This window comes from Scyliorhinus torazame, chromosome 15 (genome assembly GCF_047496885.1).
Source record: "Scyliorhinus torazame isolate Kashiwa2021f chromosome 15, sScyTor2.1, whole genome shotgun sequence".
Lineage (NCBI taxonomy): Eukaryota > Metazoa > Chordata > Chondrichthyes > Carcharhiniformes > Scyliorhinidae > Scyliorhinus > Scyliorhinus torazame.
The window spans coordinates 80,962,782-80,988,702 of NC_092721.1; the positions used below are offsets into that span (position 1 = coordinate 80,962,782).

Sequence of the window (25,921 nt, forward strand, 5' to 3'; positions counted from 1 at the left end):
TAAAGTTGTTTAGCAACAATTGTCTAATTACGGAATTACGTGTAATGTTGGATCTATGTTCTGAGTTTTGCATGCACGATCTGGCTCAGTGCCAGTTTGCTTTGTCAGCCATGTGCAAGTTCTGAGGACTTGTTGGACGTGGAAGGAGCATTCATAATGCGGTTCAACGGCTGCTAATCAGCTCAAAAGGAAATGTGCGCGGGTCTGTGTGTGCGCGCGTGGGTCTGTGTGTGCGCGCGCGGGTCTGTGTGTGCGCGCGCGGGTTTGTGTGTGTGCGCGCGGGTCTGTGTGTGTGCACGTGGGTCTGTGTGTGCGCGCGCGGGTCTGTGTGTGCGCTCGGGTCTGTGTGCGCGTGCGGGTCCGTGTGCACGCGCACGGGTCTGTGTGCGCGCGCACGGGTCTGTGTGTGTGTGCGCGCGGGTCTGTGTGTGTGTGCGCGGGTCTGTGTGCGCGGGTCTGTGTGTGTGTGCGTGGGTCTGTGTGTGTGTGCGCGCGGGTGAGTGTGTGCGCGGGTCTGTGTGAGTGTGCGCGGGTCTGTGTGAGTGTGTGCGCGGGTCTGTGTGAGTGTGTGCGCGGGTCTGTCTTTGTGTGCGCGGGTCTGTGTTTGTGTGCGCGGGTCTGTGTTTGTGTGCGCGGGTCTGTGTGTGTGTGCGCGCGGGTCTGTGTGTGCGCGCGGGTCTGTCTGTGCGCGCGGGTCTGTGTGTGCGTGCGCGGGTCTGTGCGCGCGCGCGGGTCTGTGTGTGTGCGTGCGCGGGTCTGTGTGCGCGGGTCTGTGTGTGTGTGCGTGGGTCTGTGTGTGTGTGTGCGCGCGGGTGAGTGTGTGCGCGGGTCTGTGTGAGTGTGCGCGGGTCTGTGTGAGTGTGTGCGCGGGTCTGTGGGTCTGTGTGAGTGTGTGCGCGGGTCTGTCTTTGTGTGCGCGGGTCTGTGTTTGTGTGCGCGGGTCTGTGTTTGTGTGCGCGGGTCTGTGTGTGTGTGCGCGCGGGTCTGTGTGTGCGCGCGGGTCTGTCTGTGCGCGCGGGTCTGTGTGTGCGTGCGCGGGTCTGTGCGCGCGCGCGGGTCTGTGTGTGTGCGTGCGCGGGTCTGTGTGTGTGCGCGCGGGTCTGTGTGTGCGGGTCTGTGTGTGTGCGCGCGGGTCTGTGTGTGTGTGTGCGCGCGGGTGTGTGTGCACGCGGGTCTGTGTGTGTGTGTGCGGGTCTGTGTGAGTGTGTGCGCGGGTCTGTGTTTGTGTGCGCGGTTCTGTGTGTGCGCGGGTCTGTGTGTGCGCGGGTCTGTGTGTGCGCGGGTCTGTGTGTGTGCGCGCGCGGGTCTGTGTGTGTGCGCGGGTCTGTGTGTGTGTGCGCGCGGGTCTGTGTGTGTGTGCGCGGGTCTGTGTGTGCGCGCGCGGGTCTGTGTGCGCTCGCGCGGGTCTGTGTGTGCGCGCGCGGGTCCGTGTGCGCGCGCGCGGGTCTGTGTGTGCGCGGGTCTGTGTGTGTGTGCGTGGGTCTGTGTGTGTGTGCGCGCGCGGGTGAGTGTGTGCGCGGGTCTGTGTGAGTGTGCGCGGGTCTGTGTGAGTGTGTGCGCGGGTCTGTGTGAGTGTGTGCGCGGGTATGTGTTTGTGTGCGCGGGTCTGTGTGTGTGTGCGCGCGGGTCTGTGTGTGTGTGCGCGCGCGGGTCTGTGTGTGTGCGTGCGCGGGTCTGTGTGTGTGCGCGCGGGTCTGTGTGTGCGTGCGGGTCTGTGTGTGTGCGCGCGGGTGTGTGTGCGCGCGGGTCTGTGTGTGTGTGCGGGTCTGTGTGAGTGTGTGCGCGGGTCTGTGTTTGTGTGCGCGGGTCTGTGTGTGCGCGGGTCTGTGTGTGCGCGGGTCTGTGTGTGTGCGCGGGTCTGTGTGCGCGCGCGGGTCTGTGTGTGTGTGCGCGGGTCTGTGTGTGCGTGCGCGGGTCTGTGTGTGCGTGCGCGGGTCTGTGTGTGCGTGCGCGGGTCTGTGTGTGCGCGCGCGGGTCTGTGTGCGCGCGCGGGTCTGTGCGCGCGCGGGTCTGTGTGTGCACGCGCGCGCGGGTCTGTGTGTGCGCGGGTGTGTGAGTGTGTGCGCGGGTCTGTGTGTGTGCGCGCGCGCGCAGGTCTGTGTGCGCGCGCGCGGGTCTGTGTGTGTGTGCGCGCGAGTCTGTGTGTGTGTGCGCGGGTCTGTGTGTGTGCGCGCGCGGGTCTGTGTGTGTGTGCGCGCGGGTGTGTGTGTGCGCGGGTGTGTATGTGCGCGGGTCTGTGTGAGTGTGTGCGCGGTTCTGTGTTTGTGTGCGCTGGTCTGTGTTTGTGTGCGCGGGTCTGTGTTTGTGTGCGCGGGTCTGTGTTTGTGTGCGCTGGTCTGTGTGTGTGTGCGCGTGTCTGTGTGTGTGCGCGCGGGTCTGTGTGTGTGTGCGCGCGGGTCTGTGTGTGTGTGCGCGCGGGTCTGTGTGTGTGTGCGCGCGGGTCTGTGTGTGCGTGCGCGGGTCTGTGTGTGCGCGGGTCTGTGTGTGTGTGTGTGCGCGCGGGTATGTGTGTGTGCGCGGGTCTGTGTGTGTGCGCGGGTCTGTGTGTGTGCGCGGGTCTGTGTGTGTGCGCGGGTCTGTGTGTGTGTGTGCGCGCGTGTCTGTGTGTGTGCGCGCGGGTCTGTGTGCGCGCGTGTCTGTGTGTGTGTGTGCGCGCGGGTCTGTGCGTGCGCGCGCGGGTCTGTGTGTGTGTGCGCGGGTGTGTGAGTGTGCGCGCGCGCGGGTCTGTGTGCGCGCGTGCGCGGTTCTGTGTGTGTGTGCGCGGGTGTGTGTGTGTGTGCGCGGGTGTGTGAGTGTGCGCGCGGGTCTGTGTGTGTGTGCGCGGGTGTGTGCGTGCGCGCGGGTCTGTGTGTGTGTGTGTGCGTGGGTCTGTGTGTGTGTGTGTGCGCGCGGGTCTGTGTGGGTGTGTGTGTGTGCGCGCGCGGGTCTGTTTAGCACATGCAAGTAAGCCAGCCTCACTATGAGCCTGACTGTTGATCTTAAATTTTCTGTCAGTGTAATTCTTAGCAAACTAAAGTTGTTTAGCAACAATTGTCTAATTACGTGTAATGTTGGATCTATGTTCTGAGTTTTGCAGGCACGATCTGGCTCAGTACCAGTTTGTTTTGTCAGCCATGTGCAAGTTCTGAGGACTTGTTGGACGTGGAAGGAGCATTCATAATGCGGTTCAACGGGCTGCTAATCAGCTCAAAAGGAAATGTGCGCGGGTCTGTGTGTGTGCGCGTGGGTCTGTGTGTGTGCGCGCGGGTCTGTGTGTGTGCGCGCGGGTCTGCGTGTGTGCGCGCGGGTATGTGTGTGTGCGCGCGGGGGTCTGTGTGCGCGGGTCTGTGTGTGTGTGCGCGCGGGTCTGTGTGTGCGCGCGCGGGTCTGTGTGTGCGCGCGCGGGTCTGTGTGTGCGCGCGCGGGTCTGTGTGCGCGTGCGGGAGTCTGTGTGTGCGCGGGTCTGTGTGTGTGTATGTGTGTGTGTGCGCGCGGGTCTGTGTGTGTGTGCGCGCGGGTGTTTGTGTGCGCGCGGGTCTGTGTGTGTGCGCGGGTCTGTGTGTGTGCGCGTGTGTCTGTGTGTGCGCGCGTGGGTCTGTGTGTGCGCGCGCGGGTCTGTGTGCGCGTGCGGGGGTCTGTGTGTGCGTGTGCGCAGGTCTGTGTGTGTGTGTGCGCGGGTCTGTGTGTGTGTGTGTGTGCGCGGGTCTGTGTGTGTGTGTGTGCGCGGGTCTGTGTGTGTGTGTGTGCGCGGGTCTGTGTGTGTGTGTGTGCGCGGGTCTGTGTGTGTGTGTGTGCGCGGGTCTGTGTGTGTGTGTGCGCGGGTCTGTGTGTGTGTGTGTGCGCGGGTCTGTGTGTGTGTGCGTGCGCGGGTCTGTGTGTGTGTGCGCGCGCGGGTCTGTGTGTGTGTGTGCGCGCGTGTCTGTGTGTGTGTGTGTGCGCGGGTCTGTGTGTGTGTGCGCGCGCGGGTCTGTGTGTGTGTGTGCGCGCGTGGGTCTGTGTGTGCGCGCGCGGGTCTGTGTGTGTGCGCGCGGGTCTGTGTGTGTGCGCGCGGGTCTGTGTGTGCGCGTGCGGGGGTCTGTGTGTGCGTGTGCGCGGGTCTGTGTGTGTGTGTGTGCGTGCGCGGGTCTGTGTGTGTGCGCGCGCGGATCTGTGTGTGTGTGCGTGGGTCTGTGTGTGTGTGTGCGTGGGTCTGTGTGTGTGCGCGCGCGGGTCTGTGTGCGCGCGCGCGGGTCTGTGTGTGTGCGCGCGGGTCTGTGTGTGTGCGCACGCGCGGGGGTCTGTGTGGGCGCGCGCGGGTCTGTGTGCGCGCGGGCCTGTGTGTGGAGTTTAGGAGGATGAAGGGGGTATTTTATTGAAACTTACAGGATACTGCGAGGCTTGGATAGAGTGGACGTGGAGAGGATATTTCCACTTGTAGGAAAAACTAGAACCAGAGGGCACCATCTCAGACTAAAGGGACGATCCTTTAAAACCGAGATGAGGAGGAATTTCTTCAGCCAGAGGGTGGTGAATCTGTGGAACGCTTTGCCGCAAAAGGCTGTGGAGGCCCAGTCACTGAGTGTCTTTAAGACAGAGATAAATAGGTTCTTGATTAATAAGGGGTTATGGGGAGAAGGCAGCAGAATGGGGATGAGAAAAATATCAGCTGTGATTGAATGGCGGAGCAGACTCGATAGGCCGAGTGGCCTAATTCTGCTCCGATATCTTATGGTCTGAGTGGTCTAATTCTGTGTGCCCACTGTGCATTATGGCTGTCTCGCAGGCCAGCGTGAAGCAGGTTGTCCTCACACCCACTTTGTTCTCGGTGGGGGCATTGTGTATCCCAGTCCCTATTATACAGCCTACTATTTTCAAGAATATAACTTCAAGTTAGGCCTTACTATAATTCAGCTCCCCTTTCTTAGGTATCAAAGTAAACAATGGTGCTGTTCTGACTTCTTTCCACTAGGCGGCCATCTTCACAATTTTGCCTCGTATATAGTTATTTGAAACACTCATGAAGTGCAACAATAAATTACTTTTGGTCTACAAGTTACTTTTATAAATAAACAAAATAATTATGTTGACGCTGAATTTTCAAGGCATAATGTGTCAGTGCAATAATTGTGGGACAGGATATCTTTCTGCCTTCAAGTTTCAGAGGCGGATTTACAGTTAGTGGGGCCATGTTTTCTTTATTTCTGGGCCCCCCGCCCCACCCATCGTTGCCCCATAGAATGTTAAGGCGAAAGCCACAAAAACTATTCAATCCCCTCACACACTCTCCCTTCCCACAATCCCCTCACACACTCCCTTCCCACAATCCCCTCACATACTCTCCCTTCCCACAATCCCCTCACACTCTCCCTTCCCACAATCCCCTCACACACTCTCCCTTCCCAAATCCTCTCACACACTCTCCCGTCCCACAATCCCCTCACACTCTCTGCAACTGAACCCCTTACATACTTTCCATCACCCCCACACGCTCACACTTTCCCCCCCCCCCCCCACCCCTATCCACTCACAGTCTCGTGCCCATCCCTCCTCCCCTCTCACACTCCCATTCGCACCTTGCTCGCCCAAAATCCTCGAGGCAGCTGCCTCATCCACACTGTGTCCTCGTTGTGGTTAGCCGCTGCGCCTCTCCCTCGCTTCACGGTCTCGCACATGCATGCATGCCTGCTGCCAACTGTTACTTGCCTTCCCGATCTTTGGTTCTCATCCAATCAGAGTCTGATTTCACTCTGCATTTACTGCTGTTAGCCTATCTGCATCAATTGCAGAGATTAATCAGCCACTGATTGGATGCCCTGCTAACTGACTGGCCATGTTGATGTGCAGTCCAGCTGAGCTGACACTGAGCATTCCAGTACTATGTCCAGACAAGAGCTGAATTTTACCAGGCAGAATAACAAATATATTGGCCCGGAATTTGTGCTTATAATGATGACAAAACTGATGGTGTTCATCGTCATTACAGCTGTGAACCTGACAGCAACTTCTGCCATCAGTTAAAATCGGAATCCAGAAATTATTGTTAGTGATTTTCTGCTTATCCCATTGGGTACACTTTTGAAGTATCCACAGATGTCAGTCTTGAGAATAACTGAACTAACGAGAGCCTCCCCCTTTTTTTTTAAAGAAAAGTACAGCACAGTAACAGGCCCTTCGGCCCTCCAAGCCCGTGCCGACCATGCTGCCCGACTAAACTACAATCTTCTACACTTCCTGGGTCCGTATCCCTCTATTCCCATCCTATTCATGTATTTGTCAAGATGCCCCTTAAATGTCACTATCGTCCCTGCTTCCACCACCTCCTCCGGTAGCGAGTTCCAGGCACCCACTACCCCTCTGTATAAAAAAAACTTGCCTTGTACATCTACTCTAAACCTTGCCCCTCGCACCTTAAACCTATGCCCCCTCGTAATTGACCCCTCTACCCTGGGGAAAAGCCTCTGACTATCCACTCTGTCTATGCCCCTCATAATTTTGTAGACCTCTATCAGGTCGCCCCTCAACCTCCGTCGTTCCAGTGAGAACAAACCGAGTTTATTCAACCGCTCCTCATAGCTAATGCCCTTCATACCAGGCAACATTCTGGTAAATCTCTTCTGCACCCTCTCTAAAGCCTCCACATCCTTCTGGTAGTGTGACGACCAGAATTGAACACCATACTCCAAGTGTGGCCTAACTAAGGTTCTATACAGCTGCAACATGACTTGCCAATTCTTATACTCAATGCCCCGGCCAATGAAGGCAAGCATGCCATATGCCTTCTTGACTACCTTCTCCACCTGTGTTGTCCCTTTCAGTGACCTGTGGATCTGTTCACCTAGATCTTTCTGACTTTCAATACTCTTGAGGGTTCTGCCATTCACTGTATATTCCCTACTTGCATTAGACCTTCCAAAATGCATTACGTCACATTTGTCCAGATTAAACTCCATCTGTCATCTCTCCGCCCAAGTCTCCAAACAATCTAAATCCTGCTGTATCCTCTGACAGTCCTCATTGCTATCCGCAATTCCACCAACCTTTGTGTCGTCTGCAAACTTACTAAACAGACCAGTTACATTTTCCTCCAAATCATTTATATATACTACAAACAGCAAAGGTCCCAGCACTTATCCCTGCGGAACACCACTGGTGATCCCCTTTTATACTGTTAAAATAATGTCACTGTTAAAAGCCCTCAAAAATGAAACACCTTGTTATTGACGTGTACTTGTGGTTTTAGTAGTGTACCTGTGGTTTTAGTCGTGTATTAAAGTCATAACTGCTGAAAAACCACTCTAATCTTGAAAACAAGTTTATATCTGTGTAATATCATTTATCCCTTAGCTTTCCCTTCTCGTTTTCCCTTAGCTTTCTTGGATTTGATGTCTACCGACTGTTGCAGGCCACACTTGGCAGAAATGCCAATATCAGTGTCACATAACAGCATCAATATTTTAAACATCAGTGTAGCATTTCATCCTCCTTTGTTGTATTTTGCTAAATTAATCGACTGAAGTAGGTAAATATTTATACAAATTTAACCTCATCAAGAAGTCATCCTGCTGCTGTAATTGAATCCTAGAAAATGAATAAGTTACAATTGATGTTTATACTTCAGACTTCCTGCATTCTAATAACTAAATGTGTTTGTTGCAGTATCAATTCTTTTAATATCAAATTTAAGCAGCTTGGAATTTTTTATAACCTGTATCTGCAATTTTAATTGTGACTGCATTGAATTATTGAATAGGGAGCTCAGGTAATTTCAGCATTGTACATGCTAAATATCACATAATAGACTTTCATTATTTTGAATGACTATCATATTTTTAAGAGCAATTTTATAATATCTAAAGTTTTCAAGCAGGGTCCAAGGCCTTCAAATTTTAAAACTCTTTTTATTTTCACAGAAGTAGCACGCTGGATAACTGATATTCGTTATGTTCTTATCAGCGAAACCATACTACTCTTTAGAAATTACCACATTTATAATTTTGCTATTACACGAATTGTGTTATCTTGTAATATGACCCTACTTTCTGCACACTTAACAGCTGTTGGTATCTGTTACACATCTTTTTACAAGTAACTTTAGAACTGAGTATTTAAGCTAGTCAGTTGCAAAATATTTCATATCAGTGAAATATGGCCTATTTGTGCGACATCAATTTGTCAGATTTAATTACCGAAGTGGCTACCTTTAATCTAGCATTTTGAAAAATAATATGATGTGCACATTGTGTGTAACAATATCTTGGAGAACAAACAAAGCACAAAGTTGGACTTATGTTAGATTTCTTACAGGTTGAATGACTGATTGATCTGAGGTGACTACTGGTAGTACTTACATTTCACAATATCTTTAAAGTGATAGATTCTTCAGCAATTTATTTTCATTTATTTACTGAAACTCTAATAGGTTTTGAAGGTGTTTGACATTTGGAGAGTAGACCAACTGGCGTGTACTCAACATGATTTGCATGACAAATAATAGAAGTTGAATCATCCAGCCTCATAAAGTTAGTTATACATGACATGTACACATAACAGATTTCAGCATTAATCATTTTACACTCTGATTAAGCAACTTCAGACAGTTCAAATAAGCATCATCTGCTTTATAGTTCTTGCTGAGTAACGTAGTTTAGTTTTAATTTGTTTGGGCAGCTCTGTTGCCAAGAGATTTTATTACTGTTTCTCAAACAGATGGACTTAGTTCTGTTACCAGCATTGATTGGTACTTCAGTCTGTCATTAGTTAGTTTTTTTAGATGTGGACAGATTGATGCAGCAACTCTTTTCTGTGACATTGCTTTCTGAAAAGAAGCAAAATACTGCAGCTTCTAGAAATCTAAAATAAAAGCAGAAAATGCATGGAGCGTGCGGCAGATAGTAAGGCAGCATCTGTGGAGAATGGAACCGAATATTTCAGGTCGATGGCCTACTCCTAATTCGCATGTTCGTATCAGAACTGGACAATGTTAGAAATGTAACAAGTTTTGAGCAGGTAGAGAGGCAGGGAAAGAGAGGTGGCCATGGAAGGAAAGAATACAAAGGTAGATCTGTGATAGAGTGGAAAGCAGGAGTGACTAAATGGCAAAGCGGATGATGCGTCAAGGCAAAAGCGGGCAGTAATGGGACAGGTAAAGAAACAAAAGATGAGTCTACAGGAGCTGTAAATGGCAATGATTGAAAAATGGGAACAGCGGCTTTAATCTGAAATTGCAGAACTTAATGTTGAGTCCAGAAGGTTGTAAAGTATTCATCGAAAGATACGGTGCTGTTCCTCTGGCTTCTGTTGATCTTTATCTGAACCGTGTAGAAGACTGAGGACAAATGGGTCACATAGAATGGAGAAGGAAGATGGCTAGTGATTAGGAGCTTGGTCACACTTGCAAACTGAAAAGAGGTATTCAGAAAAATGATCACCCAATTTGCATTTGGCCTGTACCACTTTGAGAAAACCAGATCGTAAATAATAAATATAGTATACTAAATTGAAAGAAGCACAAGTAGATCATTGTTTCACCTGGAGGGAGTGTTTGAGGATCTGGACAGTGTGAAGGGCTGAGGTGTTGCATCTCCTGCACTTGCACAGAAAGGTGCTGTGGGGAGGAAGCATGTGTTGGGGTGATTGAATAGGTGGGACCAGGGTGTTGTAGAGGGAACAAAATTGATATTGGTCATGAATAAATCCATGACCTGGCTCTCCTCCTCTCTCAAGTAATAACGATTTTGTGGAATCAGAAAGACATTGATAAAGTGGGAACATTTGAGAGTAGACATTTTTAAAAAAAGGTTTTCCAAAAATTGTGCGTAATATTCCAAGTGCGGCCGTACCAAGATTCTATATAACTGTAGCATGACTTGCCAGTTTTATACTCAATGCCCTGTCCAATGAAGGCAAGCATTCCATATGCTTTCTTGACTACCTTGTCCACTTGTGTTGCCACTTTCAAAGATCTGTGAACCTGTACGCCCAGATCTCTCTGACTTTCTATATTCCTAAGAGTTTTGCCATTTACTGTATATTTCCCATCTATGTTAGACCTACCAAAATGCATTACCTCATATTTTTCTGGATTAAACTCCATTTGCCATTTCTCTGCCCAAGTCTCCAACCTATCAATGTCCTGCTGTATTCTCTGACAAGCCTCAACACTGTCTGCCACTCCACCAACTTTGGTTTCATCCGTGAACTTACCAATTAGACCAGCTACATTTTCCTCCAAATTGTTTATGTATAGTACAAACAACAGTGGCCCCAGCACCGATCCCTGTGGAACAACACTCGTCACAACCTTTCTTCTACTGCTACCCTCTGCCTTCTAAGACCGAGCCAGTTCTGTATCCATCTTGCCACCTCACCTCTGATCCTGTGTGACTTCACCTTTTGTACTAGTCTGCCATGAGGCACGTTGTCAATGGTTTACTGAAGTCCATGTAAACAACATCCACCACCTTCCCCTCACCAATCATCTTTGTCACCTCCTCAAAAAACTCGATCAAGTTAGTGAGGCACAACCTCCCCTTCACAAAACCATGCTGTCTATCGCTAATGAGTCCATTTGTTTCCAAATGGGTATAAATCCTGTCCCTGAGAATTCTCTCCAATAATTTACCTACTACCGACATGAGGTTCACCGACCTATAGTTTCCTGGATTATCCCAAAGAAGCTTTGGGAAATCACTTCATGATCTGTGTAAATTTTGTACCTTTCATTAACATTTCATTAAGATTGTTGGCTTCCTTTTGGGTTACAGTTTTAGGTGTTGTTGAGTAACCTCTTAATTAGAATGCGCAGTGGAGTATAATGGACTGTTCAATTTTTTTCAAAGATGAAAAAGCTCTTCGTAACTCATTTTGGCACCGTGCATGATCAAGTCTCGTTCATCAAATAAATTGTAACAAGTTTCTTTATTTTTCATTGTATCTTTGTGTAACTTCAAATTATATCCTTTATATTAAAGGATTTTGATTGAAGGTATTAGCCCACAATAGCAATTCTTTGTCATAATGTATTTCATTATCTTGTATCCTGGTTTCCACAGAGTCAGTCTGGATATGACGTCTGTTCAGGCCAACACTGGTCCTTCTTGGGAAAACAAAAATTGTACAGCATTTTGGAGAGGACGTGACAGCCGGAGGGAGCGTCTAGAACTTGTAAAACTCAGTATCAAACACCCCGGTTTGATTGATGCTGCATTTACAAACTTTTTCTTTTTCCCCCATAATGAAAGCATCTACGGTCCAATTGTAAAGCATGTGTCGTTTTTTGATTTTTTCCAGGTATGTAGATCTACTTTCAAAATTTTGCCTAGTTAATTGCTTCAAAAACACAGAAATACATGTTGGCATGATTTTATTAATTAGCCATTTGTATTGCAATAATTTCTGCTTCTCCATTAAGACATTTGGTTTTTAGAATAATGTAAGATTACAGAACCTTGTGATATTAATTTGGAATGTATTTGTGGTCAACATCACTTACATCTTTATTGATTGTACAAAACCTCACGGAGATATTCCTTAACCTCAATTATTAATCTGGCAGATTTTCTGTAATTTATTTCTTCTCCCACAAACATCAGGATGAAATTATACTTGAGAGAGCTGAGGAGGTGAGAACATAAGAACTAGGAGCAGGAATAGGCCATCTGGCCCCTCGAGCCTGCTCCGCCATTCAATGAGATCATGGCTGATCTTTTGTGGACTCAGCTCCACTTTCCGGCCCGAACACCATAACCCTTAATCCCTTTATTCTTCAAAAAACTATCTGTCTTAGTGAGGCAGAGGTGCAGGATTTTTTTTCCCCCTCACCTGTGGTTGACAGGGCATTCAACCAGGTTTGACCCATTTCCCGCAGCTCTGCTCTTACCTCCCTCCCATGATAAGAGTCCCCCTTGTCCTCACTTTCCACCCTACTCACATCCACATTCAAAGGATCATCCTCCACCATTTCCGCCAGCTCCAGCACAATGCTACCACAAAATGCATCTTTCACTCACCCCCATTGTCAGCATTCTGGAGGGACTGTTCCCTCCATGACATCCTGGTCCACTCCTCCATCATGCCCAACTTCACAATCTCTTCCCAGGGCGTCTTCCCTTGCAATCGCAGAAATTGAACACCTGCCCCATTTCCTCCTCCCTCTTCACTAAGGCCCCAAACATTCCATTCAGGTTAAGCAGCATTTCATTTGCACTCCTTCAATTTTGTATTCACTTCTCCCAGTGCTGTTCCTCGACACCTGGGAGACTAAATGCCGACTGGGTGACTGCTTTGCCAAACACCTTCCCTCAGCCCGCAAACTTGACCCCAACCTTCCTGCTACATGCGATTTTAACTCTGCATCTTGTTCTCATGACCACATATCCTTACCCTGTTGCAATGCTCCAGTGAAGCCCGGCAAGAGCTGGAGGAGCAAGATCTCTCCTTCTGGTTGAGAACATTGTAGCTCTTAGGACTCAATGTTGAGTTCAGCACTTTTACGTTATGAACTTTCTCCTCCATCTTAAACCCCTTGTTTAAATATCACATTCATGTATTGTCTCAGTACAAATCCTCCCCCTTTACCCACCCATTTCAGGCCTTTTGTTATTAATGTTGCTACTTTATGTTGCAATCTCTCACAGCTACACTTTAATTTCTAACACATTCTCCCTCCAGTTCTGACAAAAAGTCAAAAGGACTCAAAACGTTAACTCTGCTTTCACCACTTACAGACAGATGCTGCCAGACCTGCTGAGTTTTCATAGCATCCTGTGATCTTGTTTCAGATTCCAGCATCCGCAGTATTTTGCTTTTTTAATGTTCGTGAGATGCATTTGAACTTGTTGAATATGAGAGTTACCTAATTGAGTTTACCCCATCATAGGTTCTAACATGATCTATATTTAAAAAGCAAATCTTTGCGAACATTGTGATTAAGGAACATCTCTGTTACTGAATCATTAAATATTACATTTTGCAGTTGTCACTCATACTAAACCCACCATTTGATTATTTTGTTGTTTCATTGCTGTTCTTTGCCTTGCCTCACCATCTGTTTTGTCATCACTTTATCCCTCCACACCATCATCCCCAACCGTTCCCTGCCTCTGTACATGCTCATAACTTGTTACATCTCAACTTTTGCCATTTATGATGAAATGTCATTGACCTGAAATGTTAACTCCATTAGTTTCTTCACAGGTGCTGCCTAGTCAGCTGAGTATTTCCTGCAACTTTTGCTTTTATTACAGCAAGCACCAGCATGGATCTCATTTTCCAGCAATGCAACCACCCATTACTCTGTCACTTTAGAGCTGAATGTAAACATATTATTTGATTGTAAAAATTAACCTTTTATTTCTATGGCAAGTTAACCTTGTAGTCACCATCTCCAAAATGACCCTGAGCAGAAAAATGTAGATATCACCAGTCTTATAAAATTATAGGGTAATAAACCACAGAATTACTTTTATAGACATTAGAAACTACACACCTCAAAAACCTTGAGGTTTGATGGCATCATAGGTGTAATAAAAATTCAACGCAGTGTGGAATTCTAATGTGTTTGCTGACTCTTAAGGATGCCATAAAAACTACCCCAAATAAGACACTAAAGGTTAGACGAAAGAACTTTGCTCACTTCACTAATGTAAGTATGATAAGTACTGTTTGAAATCCAGCCGAAATATAAATATGCTTTTAAGTACTGGAACAAGCTTTAAAATTAGGCTCAAACCATTTGGTCAGTTTCCACTTGAATTTAATCTTTAGGGTTAAAAGTATAAAATGGAACTTTATTGCTATGTTAATTAAAGAGTTTTCCGTCAACCAGGATTATCAAAACTAGAACAAACAAACCTAAATTCCTAATATTAGGATAGTTATAAAGTTCATGTAGATGAAAAGTGTAAAAGATATTCACCCACAATAATGCATTGAAATGGTCCAGACATCTGTTAACTTACACTGGTCGCATATAATGGAACATGGAAAAAAAAGTTTAATGGTCAATGCACATTATCATTCGTGTTTACTTCTTGATTTCACTGGAAGAGTTGTTTCATGTTCATGGGAAAAGAAACACACACAATACTTGGTCACTTCAACTTTTAAAATTGGCAAGTGATGGCAAGGCATTAAATAAGCTGAACAGTCAATGGGCATCTGTTTCTCTCAGACAAGCAAATCTTGTTTTGTGTGTCTTGCTTAAAGAGCTATCTTTTAAGCATATTGCTTCAGACCCGAGTCCTTTGAACTTTTTGTTTTTGTAGTACAAGTATCAAATCAACATCGATGGTACTGTGGCAGCCTACAGAATGCCTTATTTGCTAGCAGGAGGTGGTGCTATCCTAAAACAAGATTCAGTCTACTATGAACATTTCTACAATGACTTACGACCATGGCAGCATTATATTCCATTTAAGCGTGATTTAAGCGACCTTTTAGATAAAATACAATGGGCAAAATCTCACGATGAAGAGGTAATTTTCAGTATTTTTTGTTTAATTACAGAAGCTGATCATTACTGTTAATAATTGTGACTTTGTATTATTAATTTTGTTTTTCTAATTGGCAGAAGTAGAATACCATGCAAGTATTGACTGAATTAAACACACTTGTATCTTTATGACTTGTGTGTTGGACAATCAAATCCAGTAATTGTGTGAAATGTAGTGTTGTAGTGGGAAATGTGTTGTATTCTCTTAAGAACTCTAACCATCTCATGTAAAGCAAAGATTCTTGCCTATAAATAAGTATTTTATTTCATAGCTAGTAGCGGAAGAATGGCTTCACTGTAATTGAAAGTCATAAGTATTAGATAAAAGCATTTGAGGGTGCACATCCAGGTTCGTCGGCCATCTAGGCTCTCAGTTCTGGAATTCCTTCCTTATAGCAAATAACACCACAAAACGTACAACCTGAAATAGTACTGAATCATTAGGCATGGATGGGAATTGAATCCGCGATCTTTGGTTTACGAGACCAACGCCTTCTCACTTGACCACCGTGCCCGAAGCATCTTCAGATATTTATGTTAAAAACACTATAAAAATGCATGTTCTTGTCTTGCATAACTGTATGACTCAGCTAAGAATGGCAGTTGTTCTGTGACATAAAAGCTGTGTATGTGGAAAATCTAGTAAAGAAGGATAGAGCTATAGCTAATTACTTGATCATTATTATCTTTCTCTGGTATTTCAAGATCAGTAAAAGCCACATCTAGTCTTACATCTAGGTACACACTGTGTATTTCTATGGTTGTTCTGACCTCGACAAGAAAGTGAAAATATTGGCATGACAAGAAGTATTGAATGCTTTATTTGGAAATATGTTTTATATTTTTGATCTAATTCATAGGCCAAAATGATTGCAAAAGCTGGACAGGACTATGCCCGGAACAAGCTTATGGCAGATCACATCTTCTGTTATTATTTTAAACTTTTCCAGGTAAGTGGAAGCATTTACTACATGAAAATCCCATGTCTTAAAACTGCAGTATATTCAGAGTTAATATCAAATTAATAGAACTGAAGAATGAGCTAAATGCACATGCACTGACTTAAATAAATTAGTTATCAGGTTCTGAATTTAAATATTTGATTTAAAATCTTTAGCACTTTTAGGGCTCTGATGTGAAATCCTACAATGGAATTCCTGTTTGCCATTTAGAAGTATTGGAATTATTTGTGTGTGATAGGTGGGGATTTTCAGGGAATAAGACATTTTCTCTCATGACACATGCGAGTACCCAAGTGCATTTCTCCAATCCCTTAGTGGCATCTCAGCGATCTGAAAGGCCTTGACAGTTACTAACATAGAGAACAATGTCAGCATTGGGCCTGATTGGACCTCCCGATCCTCATGTTTCAACAGGTCCTAAATTTTGGAACGGTCAGAAGTCAAAGCTGTATGCTCTGGATAGTGAAAGGCAGCACACCAGCGCAAAGCCTGAGTCAACTGGACTTGATGAAGTTGTGGCCTCCTAAATGAGGCACTTGTTGCCACAGCGATGCATATGTGGCTGGAGAGATCACCATGGCTGCAAGTCTTGTGTTTTGGCACATTGAAGGCAGCTCTGATAATGCGACAATGGGAATGGTAACCCTCCAAGTCAATCGAGCATGCATAACCCCATGGTGTCTTCCAATGAATATCACTTCCCAATGCAATTTGCAGTAATTTTCAATAAAGTGGTTGACACTTCTCACTGACATCAGACAAGAAGGAAACAATTGATATGAGTGAGCTGAACATCACATGAATGTGAGGTTCACAGAGGGAGGCGATCGCAGAGTGGGAGCTTGGGTCATCCTCACTATAAGAGGCCACGTAGATAGGTATGCACAATGCATTCAAATGACAAGTCTATTGTCATAAACAGCAAATGTAATAACAAAGGTACGTGATGTATGCAGTGAGTGAACATCCATGACCCAAAAGTGATATTAATGTTTCTTAATCTTTCTAACCCGACCACAACTTCTTGGATCCCCAATGTTCGCAGCAGGGTGGAACAACCTCTCACTGCTACGCCTCGCTCTCTTTGATGACTTTGGCGGATCCTCTGGGGGGCTGAGGCCTTGAGCGCCCTAGCCTGTTTTGGGTATCCTGCTGTTGGGCAGGTGCACCCTCCTCAGCCTGTGTAGCTGGAGGTGGTGGGCGCAGGCAAGGAGATTGGATACGGCTGAACATTTGCGGAGTCTACTGAGTGAATGGCCCTGGGGTGTCCAGCTGCTGGTCCTTGTCCCACTGTGTGCCCAGGGGCCCCTGCCTAACTCCTTGAGAAGGGCTGTTGGAGACATGTTGAGGTGCCTCGCCCCCTTCTCCCATAGCCACTGATGGATTGCCCCAAAGTCTACTGCGATGGAGTGAAATTCCGAGTGTAACTTCGAAAAATCTGCTGGACCAAGGTCTCCAATGCTACCCCTGGAGACCCTGAGGCACTTGCAAGTTGAAGCCCGACATCAGAACGTGGATGGACTGTTCCATCCTTCACTCTAGTTTGGTGACTATCTCTTGCAACTTTGCTTCTCCAGCATGTTTGCAGCAGTCACTTCCAGAGGCTCATCATCTGACTCATACTCAGCGAGTGGCTGTTCACCAGTAGTCTGCCAAGTGCCAGAGACCTGAGCTATTAATGTCTCCGCATGCTGCAGAGACATCTCAGTGAGGTGTTCCCCAGACTGTGACCCATCGGGGTATGTTTCTGTGCACTGATGAAGGGTTTGGATGAAAGCCGTGACTGGGTGGTCTTCAGATTAATCCTACGTATCCTCCTCTGAGATGGCCTGGAGCTTGTGTTACTTGTGCTGGACTCTCTGGACCTGCTGCTGACTGTAAGAGAGAGATGATAGATTTAGTTCATGAGAATGCTGAAATCAATGTTGCACATCGCTCACTGTGAATGTCAGAATGTGATTGACTCTTGGAGAGACCCTCCGTACTAGCTTGCTGGGAGAGGCTGATCTCTGACTTCGCTCGCCTACCCTCATCAAACTTGGAGAGATTCTGGATGTTTTTTTTATTCGTTTGTGTGGGCATAGCTGGCTGGGTTAGCATTAATTGTCTATCCCTGGGGGAATTTTAAGAGTTCCACTGCAGTGGGTCTGGAGTCACATAAAGGCCAGACCAGGTAAGGATGGCAAATTTCCTTCCCTAAAGAACATCAGTGAACCAGATGAGTTTTTGCAACAATTGATAATGGTTGTCATTAGACTTTTAATTCCATTTTTTTTATTGAATTCAAATTCCATCAACTGTTCTGGTGGGATTCGAACCCAGATCCCCAGAGCATTACCATGGGTATCTGGATTACTATTCCAATGACAATACCACTACGTTATCATCCCGCCTCTAATAATAATAATAATAATCTTTGTTGTCACATGTAGGCTTCCATTAACACTGCAATGAAGTTACTGTGAAAAGCCCCTAGCCGCCACATTCCAGCGTCTGTTCGGGTACACAGAGGGAGAATTCAGAATATCCAATTCACCTAACAGCACGTCTTTCCGGACTTATGGGAGGAAACCGGAGCACCGAGAGGAAACCCACGCAGACACAGGGAGAACGTGCAGACTTCATACAGACAGTGACCCAAGCCAGGAATCGAACCTGGGACCCTGGAGCCGTGAAGCAACAATGCTACCCACTGGTCTGGAATCCCTCCCTTTTCCTTTGAACAAGGTCACCCACATTAAGAGATAAAATGTGATGAGAAGGGATTGCGCAGAGGTTGGGAAACATGCAGACCTGTTGTGTGTGCTGAGCCCTCCCCATTAAGGGCTGAGGTTGGTTTTTGTGCAAGATGATAGATGAGATGCTAGCGAGTGGGCTTTCAATACTGATATCTCCCTCACTAATGTTTTGTGAGACCCCTGAGCTAAGGAGTGCTCTTAAATACATAATGCCATTTTCAGAGCGTGTGTTTGGAGTGAGCTGAAAGATAACTTACCCTGGCAGTGCGGATGAGATCATTCATCCAGTTCTGGGTGACGTTTCTTCGGCAGATGCCCGCAGCGCTGGTCTCTTCTCAACTGCCTTCCATGCCAGCGAGGTGAGATTGGTGGACTTTTTAGAACCATCCCTCAAGTAGAGGTCATCCTGGTGCTGGCGCACATCACAAATAAGAACTTCAAGAAAGTCATTGCTGAACTTTGGTGTCGCCTTCTTGCTTGGAACCACCTCAGCCTTGCTCACACAGCTGGGCTGCAGAGAGTAAGCTGTGTATTCAGCTGGCATTTATAACTGGCGCCAGAACATTTGATCCCATTAGGTTACGGCAGGGTGGACAAATCATTGGCCCCCTTGCCAAGGTCAAACCACTCACCGATGTATAATTAATTAGCCTACAACTCGGGCGTGACTTCTCGACCTGCCAATCAGCAGGAAACTCACCGCTAATCCCACCCACCACTGCACTTAGTCACAGGAGTGGAAAATTCCACCATTTTTTTTTTCTGGTGTCTAACTTTGTTTTATCTTTGTACACTAGGTCTTCTAGGGGAACAAATATAAACAATCGGATCGGGAAAGATTTGAACAGGTCACAATTTTTAGGAAAATCAAACATGGTTAAAGAACATGTTTATAATTTTGCTGCAAATAGCAAACAAAGGAAATTCTCTCTCTTAGATGAAAAGTGATTTGGGATAAATTAGTTGATTTTTTAAAAATGTATTTACTTGTGGGATGCAGGCATCTCTGGCAAGGCCAGCATTTATTACACAAATCCGATTGCCCTAGAAAAGGTGGTGGAACTGCTGTGGTCTTTGTGGATTATGAATTTTCATAGCCATTTTGATACAACTAAGGCACTTGCTAGGCTATTTTAGAGGACAGTTAAAAGTTAAACATTTTGCTGTGGGTTTGGAGTCAAACATAAGCCAGACTGCATAAGGATCACAGGTTTCCTTCCCTTAATGACATGAATGAACCAGTTGAGTTTTTACAAGTCAGTAGTTTCACAGACATCAATGTATACTCTATTTTTTTTTTGTGCAACAGCTATTCGTTTAACTACATAGCTGATTCGATGCAGTAACTTAAATACACATCTTCACTGAAACTTTCAGGCTTTTTTGCTGCAGTTTTCAGATATATTTAATAATTAATAATAATCGCTTATTGTCACAAGTAGGCTTCAATGAAGTTACTGTGAAAAGCCCCCAGTCGCCACATTCCGGCGCCTGTTCGGGGAGGCTGGTACGGGAATTGAACCGGGCTGCTGGCCTTGTTCTACATTACAAGTCAGTTGTTTAGCTCACTGTGCTAAACCAGCATTAATTAAATGCATTTAAATTCAGAACTTTAATTCGCTAATTGGCAGCTGCATTATCAGTCAATTAGCATTACCATTATCCTACGATACCCATAAAAATCAACAAACACAAAAGCTCAATATTTTTAAAAGAGTGGTTCAATATTTTGCAGTTCTTGTGCTTTTGAGTGTTGTTGGCATCTGGTGCCCTGAACTTTTTATGTTCTTATTTTTATTATCTGCAACTTTACACTGAACAGCTTTCTCTGAAATATTACTAAATGGCAAAGCACAAAACACTTTATTGGACTTTCTTCCATATCATGGGAAGCTCTTTGCATTTCAACCGCACATTTGTTCCAAATGAAGCCTTGAGAAGATGATTATGGGTGTCTCTTTATTATCAGTTCTTTAACTTTAGATGATTCTTTATCAGTTTTTATCTAAGAAATATCTTACAAGGTACATTCATTAAACTTTGGAATTTAGTAACTGAGGGTGGACGGCTACCACACACTGCGACAGTAGCTGAGTGATTACATTACAACAAACTCAAATGCTTGGGATCGGAAGAATAGCCTGGACTTGTGAACAGTTTACTCTTTGTAAAATGTTTTTTCAAATTATTTTTTCCACTAAGACATTACGTTAAACCTATGACCATATGCTACCAGTGTTCAGATCACAGTAGCCACTGTTATCTCCGATGATAAGAATTCATTCCCTGTTATCTCTTATCTGTTATCAAAATTTATATTGGGCAACACCGCTCAATTTAATTTGATTTTATCAGAAAGATACTATACTTTAATAATCGAGCCAAAATGCAAAAAAATCTTTAAAATTTGGTTACTTGTTCAATGAACTGAAATCTTTACTCTGTGCCATATTTAGGTAAACAAAAAGCCCCGATTGGTCCCTTGCTGCAGAATCTGTAATGCCCACTATATTCTCCTGTTATCTAAGAAGACAGAAAATATCTCTATCAATTCTTGTTATATGGTGCAAAGTGCTGTTTTAAATTTGTTCACAAATAAAATTTTGTACAGAAGTAAAACTTTGCAAAATACTGTGCCATCCAATCATGAAATTTCCAAACATACAAGCTGCGTTAATTGTTTTAAGAATGCCTGTTCCAAATTTACTCAGTCAACACTTGGAAGTACATAATTCCTGGGGGTACATAGCTGAGTTGTGCTCACAGGGCTGCATGTAAGTTTCCCCCCCCCTCCCTGTTAAATGTATGTCATTGCTGGTATCATGCATCTACTGTATATCAAAAATAGTATGTCAGTCAATCAGGCCAACTTTTATCGTTATACATTCCTATGTTCACAGCAAGAATGCAAACTTGTTATACTTAATTACATCTTCCTACCAGAGACATCACTATGTTGGCGTGATTAGTGGGAGTTAAGTTTCAATTGTGGAGGTAGGAATTCATGCATGTGATATCAAAATAAGGGGAGAAGAATGAGATAGAGTTTCTACTTTGGACGCTAATTGCAGAGGCACAACAAATTTTTCTTTGTGCTGCAAGCTTCCTCTCACTCTTTTGTATATCAGTGGACACAAAATCTACCTTGACTTGCAACAATCAGGCAGTATTTTAGAACAATATTTTTAAAATCTCAGCTTGAAAACATTTCCTTGATCTGCTATATCAAAAATCATGGATGTGAAGTATGATTAATGCAGCTGAAAATGAATTTACCACAAAACATAAGCATTTTTAATCACAATGCCATAGACTCATAGATGTTTACAGCATGGAAACAGGCCCGGCTTGTCCATGCCGCCCAGTTTCTATCACTAAGCTAGTCCCACTTGCCCACATTTGGCCCATATCCCTCTATACCCACCCTGCCCATGTAACTGTCTAACTGCTTTTAAAGGACAAAATTATACCCACCTCTACCACTGCCTCTGGCAGCCCGTTCCAGATACTCAGCACTCACTGTGTGAAGAAATTTCCCCTCTGGTCTCTTTTGTATCTCTCCTCTCACCTCAAACCTATGCCCTCTAGTTCTAGACTCCTCTACCTTTGGGAAAAGATGTTGACTATCTACCTCATCTATGCTCCTCATTATTTGATAGACCTCTATTCGCTCCAGGGAAAAAAGTCCCAGCCTCTCCTTATAACTCAGACCATCAAGTCCTGGTAGCATCCTTGTAAATCTCTTCTGCACTCTTTCTAGTTTAACAATATCCTTATAATAGGGTGACCAGAGCTGAACACAGTATTCCATGTGTGGTCTTACCAGTATCTTGTACAGCTTCAACCAGATATCCGAACTCCTGTATTCAGTATTTTGACCAATAAAACCTAGCATGCTGAATGCCTTCTTCATCATCCTGTCCACCTGTGACTTCACCTTCAAGGAGCTATGAACTTGTATTCCTAGATCTCTTTGTTCTGCAACTGTCCCCAACTCCCTACCATTAACTGAATAGGTCCTGCCCTGATTTGATCTACCAAAATGTATCACTTCACACTTATCCAAATTAAACTCCATCTGCCATTCATCGGCCCACTGGCCCAATTGGTCAGGATCCTGTTGCTATCTTATATAACCTTCTTCACTATCCACTATGCCACCAATCTTGGTGCCATCTGCAAACTTACTAACCATACCTCCTACATTCTCATCCAAATCATTTCTATATATATATATTATAAATAACAGTGGACAAATCACTGATCCTTGAGGCTGAGGCACACCGCTGGTCACAGGCCTCCTGTGAAAAACAACCCTCCACAACCACCCTTTGGCTTCGGTCACCAAGCCAATTTTGTATCCAATTGGCTACCTCACCATGGATTCCGTGAGATTTAATCTTTTGCAACAACCTACCATGCGTACCTTGTCAAAGGCCTTGCTAAAGTCCATGTAGACAACGTCGACCGCACTCCCCTCCTCTACCTACTTGGTTACCCCTTCAAAAAACTCAAATCAAATTCGTGAGACGTGATTTTCCCCTTACAAAACCATGTTGACTTTCCATAATTAGCTCTTGACTGTGTAAATGCCTGTAAATCATGTCCTTCAGAATACCTTCTCACAACTTGCCCACTACAGAAGTAAGATTCTCCAGTCAGCAGTTCCCGGGCTTATCCCTACAGCCCTTCTTAAACAAATCCGCTATTTTTTTTTGTATTCATTTAGGGGATGTGGGTGTTGATGATTAGGCCAGCATTTATTGCCCATCCCTAGATGCCCTTCAGAAGGTGATAGTGAGCTGCCATTTTGAATCCCTGCTGTCGCTGACGTGTTGGTACATCCACAGTGCTGTTAAGGAGGGTGTTCCAGGATTTTGACCCATCGACCGTGAAGGAACGGCAATATATTTCCAGGTCAGGGTGGTGAGTAACTTGGAGGGGAATCTCCAGGTGATGAGGTTCCAGATATCTGCTGCTCTTGTCCTCTTAGATGGTAGCAATTGTGGGTTTGGAAGGTGCTCTCTAAGGAACCTTAGTCGAGTTATTGCAGTGTACCTTGTAGATGGTACACACGGCTGCCACTGTTCGTCAGTGGTGGAGGGTTTGAATGTTTGTGGAAGAGGCTGATTTGTGCTGGATGATGTTGGGCTTCTTGAGTGTTGGAGCTGCACTCATCCAGGCAAGTGGAGAGTATTCCATTACACTCCTGACTTGTGCCTTGTAGATGATGGACAGACTTTGGGGGATCAAGAGGTGAGTTACTCACCGTAGGATCCTAGCCTTTGACTTGCCCTGGTAGCCACAGTATTAATATGGCTAGTCCAGTTCAATTTCTGATCAATGGGAACCCCCAAAATGTTGATTGTGGGAGATTCAGCAATGGTGATGCCAAGGGGCGATGGTTCGATCCTCTCTTGTAGGTGATGGGACTTGTGTGACGCGAATGTAACTTGTCACTTGTCAGCCCAAGCCTGGATATTTTCCATGTCTTGCTGCATTTGGACATGGACTGGTTCATTATCTGAGGAGTCGTGAATGGTGCTGAACATTATGCAGTCATCTGCGAACACCCTGTAGTAGTATGTATTGGGGGTCATGTGGGACTGGAAGCCCTAATGTCATTGGCTGACAGATCCCAGGTCCTGGTTGGCCGTTGACCTCTAGCTCCGCCCTGAAGGCGGAGTATAAGAAGCCGGAGTCTTCCCCCGCAGGCCAGTTTACTATCGAGCTGCGGGGGAACAGACACGCTTAATAAAGCCTCATCGACTTCACTCTATTCGTCTCACGGAGTCTTTGTGCGCTACAATTTATTAAGCGTGCCTAAAAAGGACTATGGAGCTCAGGATCATTCCAGAATGCCTCAGGATCAGCCCCCACGCAGTGAACGCGGCAGCAGCCTTCAAGCACTGGCAGACTTGCTTCGAGGCCTACCTCAGAACGACCACCGGCCGGGTCACAGAAGACCAAAAACTGCAGGTCCTGCACTCGAGGGTGAGCACGGAGATTTTCTCCCTCATCGAAGACGCGGAGGATTTCCAGACGGCGTTCGCAGCACTGAAAAGTCTCTATGTCCGCCCAGTTAACCAAATCTACGCTCGCTACCAGCCCGCGACGAGACGGCAAGCTCCCGGAGAATCGATGGACGAATTCTACGCCGCGCTGCTGATTTTGGGACGAGCCTGCAGCTGCCCGTCGGTGAACGCAAACGAACACACGGACAGATTAATGCGCGATGCTTTTGTGGCAGGTATGCAATCCTCCCAAATCCGCCAAAGACTTCTAGAAAAAGAGTCGCTAGGACTCTGAGGCACGGGCCCTAGCAGCCTCCCTAGACGTGGCCGCGCGTAATACCCGCGCCTACGGCCCCGACCGCGCGGCAGCCCATTGGCCCCCGTACGTACCCGTTGCGGCAACCCCCCCCCCCCCCAGAAACCCCACAGGCCTGCGCGGTCCAAACGCCGAGTCGCATCGGGGGCGCCCGCTGTTATTTCTGCGGCCAGGCGAAACACCCCCGACAGCGCTGCCCGGCCCGCGCAGCTATCTGCAAAAGCTGCGGGGAAAAAGGGCCATTATGCGGTTGTGTGCCGGTCCCGCGAGGTCGCCGCTGTCCCGGGAGAACAGGGAACCCTGCAAGCCGTTTACGCGCCCCAACCCCCCCAGCACGCCATGTACGACCCGCAGGCGCAGCCGCTCTGGGTCCCGACCACCGCGGTCCCGGGAGAACAGGGAGCCCTGCACGCCGCTTACGCTCCCCAACCCCCCTCCCCGCAGCCCATGTATGACCCGCCGCCGGCGCTATCGCTTTGGGTCCCGGCCAACACTCTCCACGGAGAGGAGGGAGTTTTGCGCGTCCCTAACGCCCCCCTAACCCCCACCCCGCGCCCCACGCCTGACCCGCCGGCGCCACCTACTTGGGCCCCGACCACCGCTGTCCCCGGTGAGGGAGCTCCGCGCGGTCCTAGCGCTCGCAGTCCTAGCGCTCGCGGTCATAGCGCTCACGGTCCTAGCGCTCCCAGCCCCCCTAGCGCACCATGTGCGACCCGCAGACGCCGCCATTTTGGGTCCCGGCCACCACGAGGGGAGGAGGGGCGCCGCCATCTTGGACCGCCCCAGACCTGTACGACGCGTGGGGGCGGCCATTTTGTCCGCCCCGCCACCATCTTGTGACCCCCCAGCCACGTGCGATGTATGGGGGCGGCCATTTTGTCCATCCCCGACGCCATCTTGGACGGCAACAACGGACCCCACTCCACTACTACAACCACGTCTCGCTTCAATCACGCTCGATCAAGCTCGGCCCCGGACACTCCAGACGACGACGACAACGGTGCTAATAAATGGCCACGAGACGCCATGCCTAGTCGACTCCGGGAGCACGGAGAGCTTTATCCACCCCGACACGGTAAGACGCTGTTCCTTGACCACGTCCTTCCCCAACTCTGTGCCCCCACCTTGCTGGGATTAGATTTCCAATGCAATCTACAGAGCCTTACGTTCAAATTCGGCGGCCCAATACCCCCACTCACTATCTGCGGCTTCGCAACCCTCAAGGTGCAACCCCCGTCCTTGTTTGCGAACCTCACCCCGCATTGCAAACCCGTCGCCACTAGGAGCAGACGGTACAGCGCCCAGGACCGGACCTTCATTCGGTCCGAAGTCCAGCGGCTACTAAAGGAGGGCATAATCCAGGCCAGCAATAGTCCCTGGAGAGCGCAGGTGGTAGTAGTGAAGACAGGGGAGAAACAAAGGATGGTCATTGACTATAGCCA

The 25,921-nt window shown here is 46.9% G+C and overlaps 1 protein-coding gene across 3 annotated transcripts in view; it reads left to right on the plus strand.

Moving 5' to 3' along the window:
• LOC140391640 (protein O-glucosyltransferase 2-like) overlaps positions 1-25,921 on the plus strand; it is a 133,596-nt gene that overhangs the window by 49,599 nt on the left and 58,076 nt on the right. For all 3 annotated transcript variants that reach the window (XM_072476330.1, XM_072476334.1, XM_072476329.1), the window contains exons 6-8: positions 11,010-11,247; positions 14,223-14,432; positions 15,310-15,399. In XM_072476330.1, the coding sequence (XP_072332431.1) occupies positions 11,010-11,247; positions 14,223-14,432; positions 15,310-15,399 (538 nt within the window). The remainder of the gene's footprint in view (positions 1-11,009; positions 11,248-14,222; positions 14,433-15,309; positions 15,400-25,921) is intronic.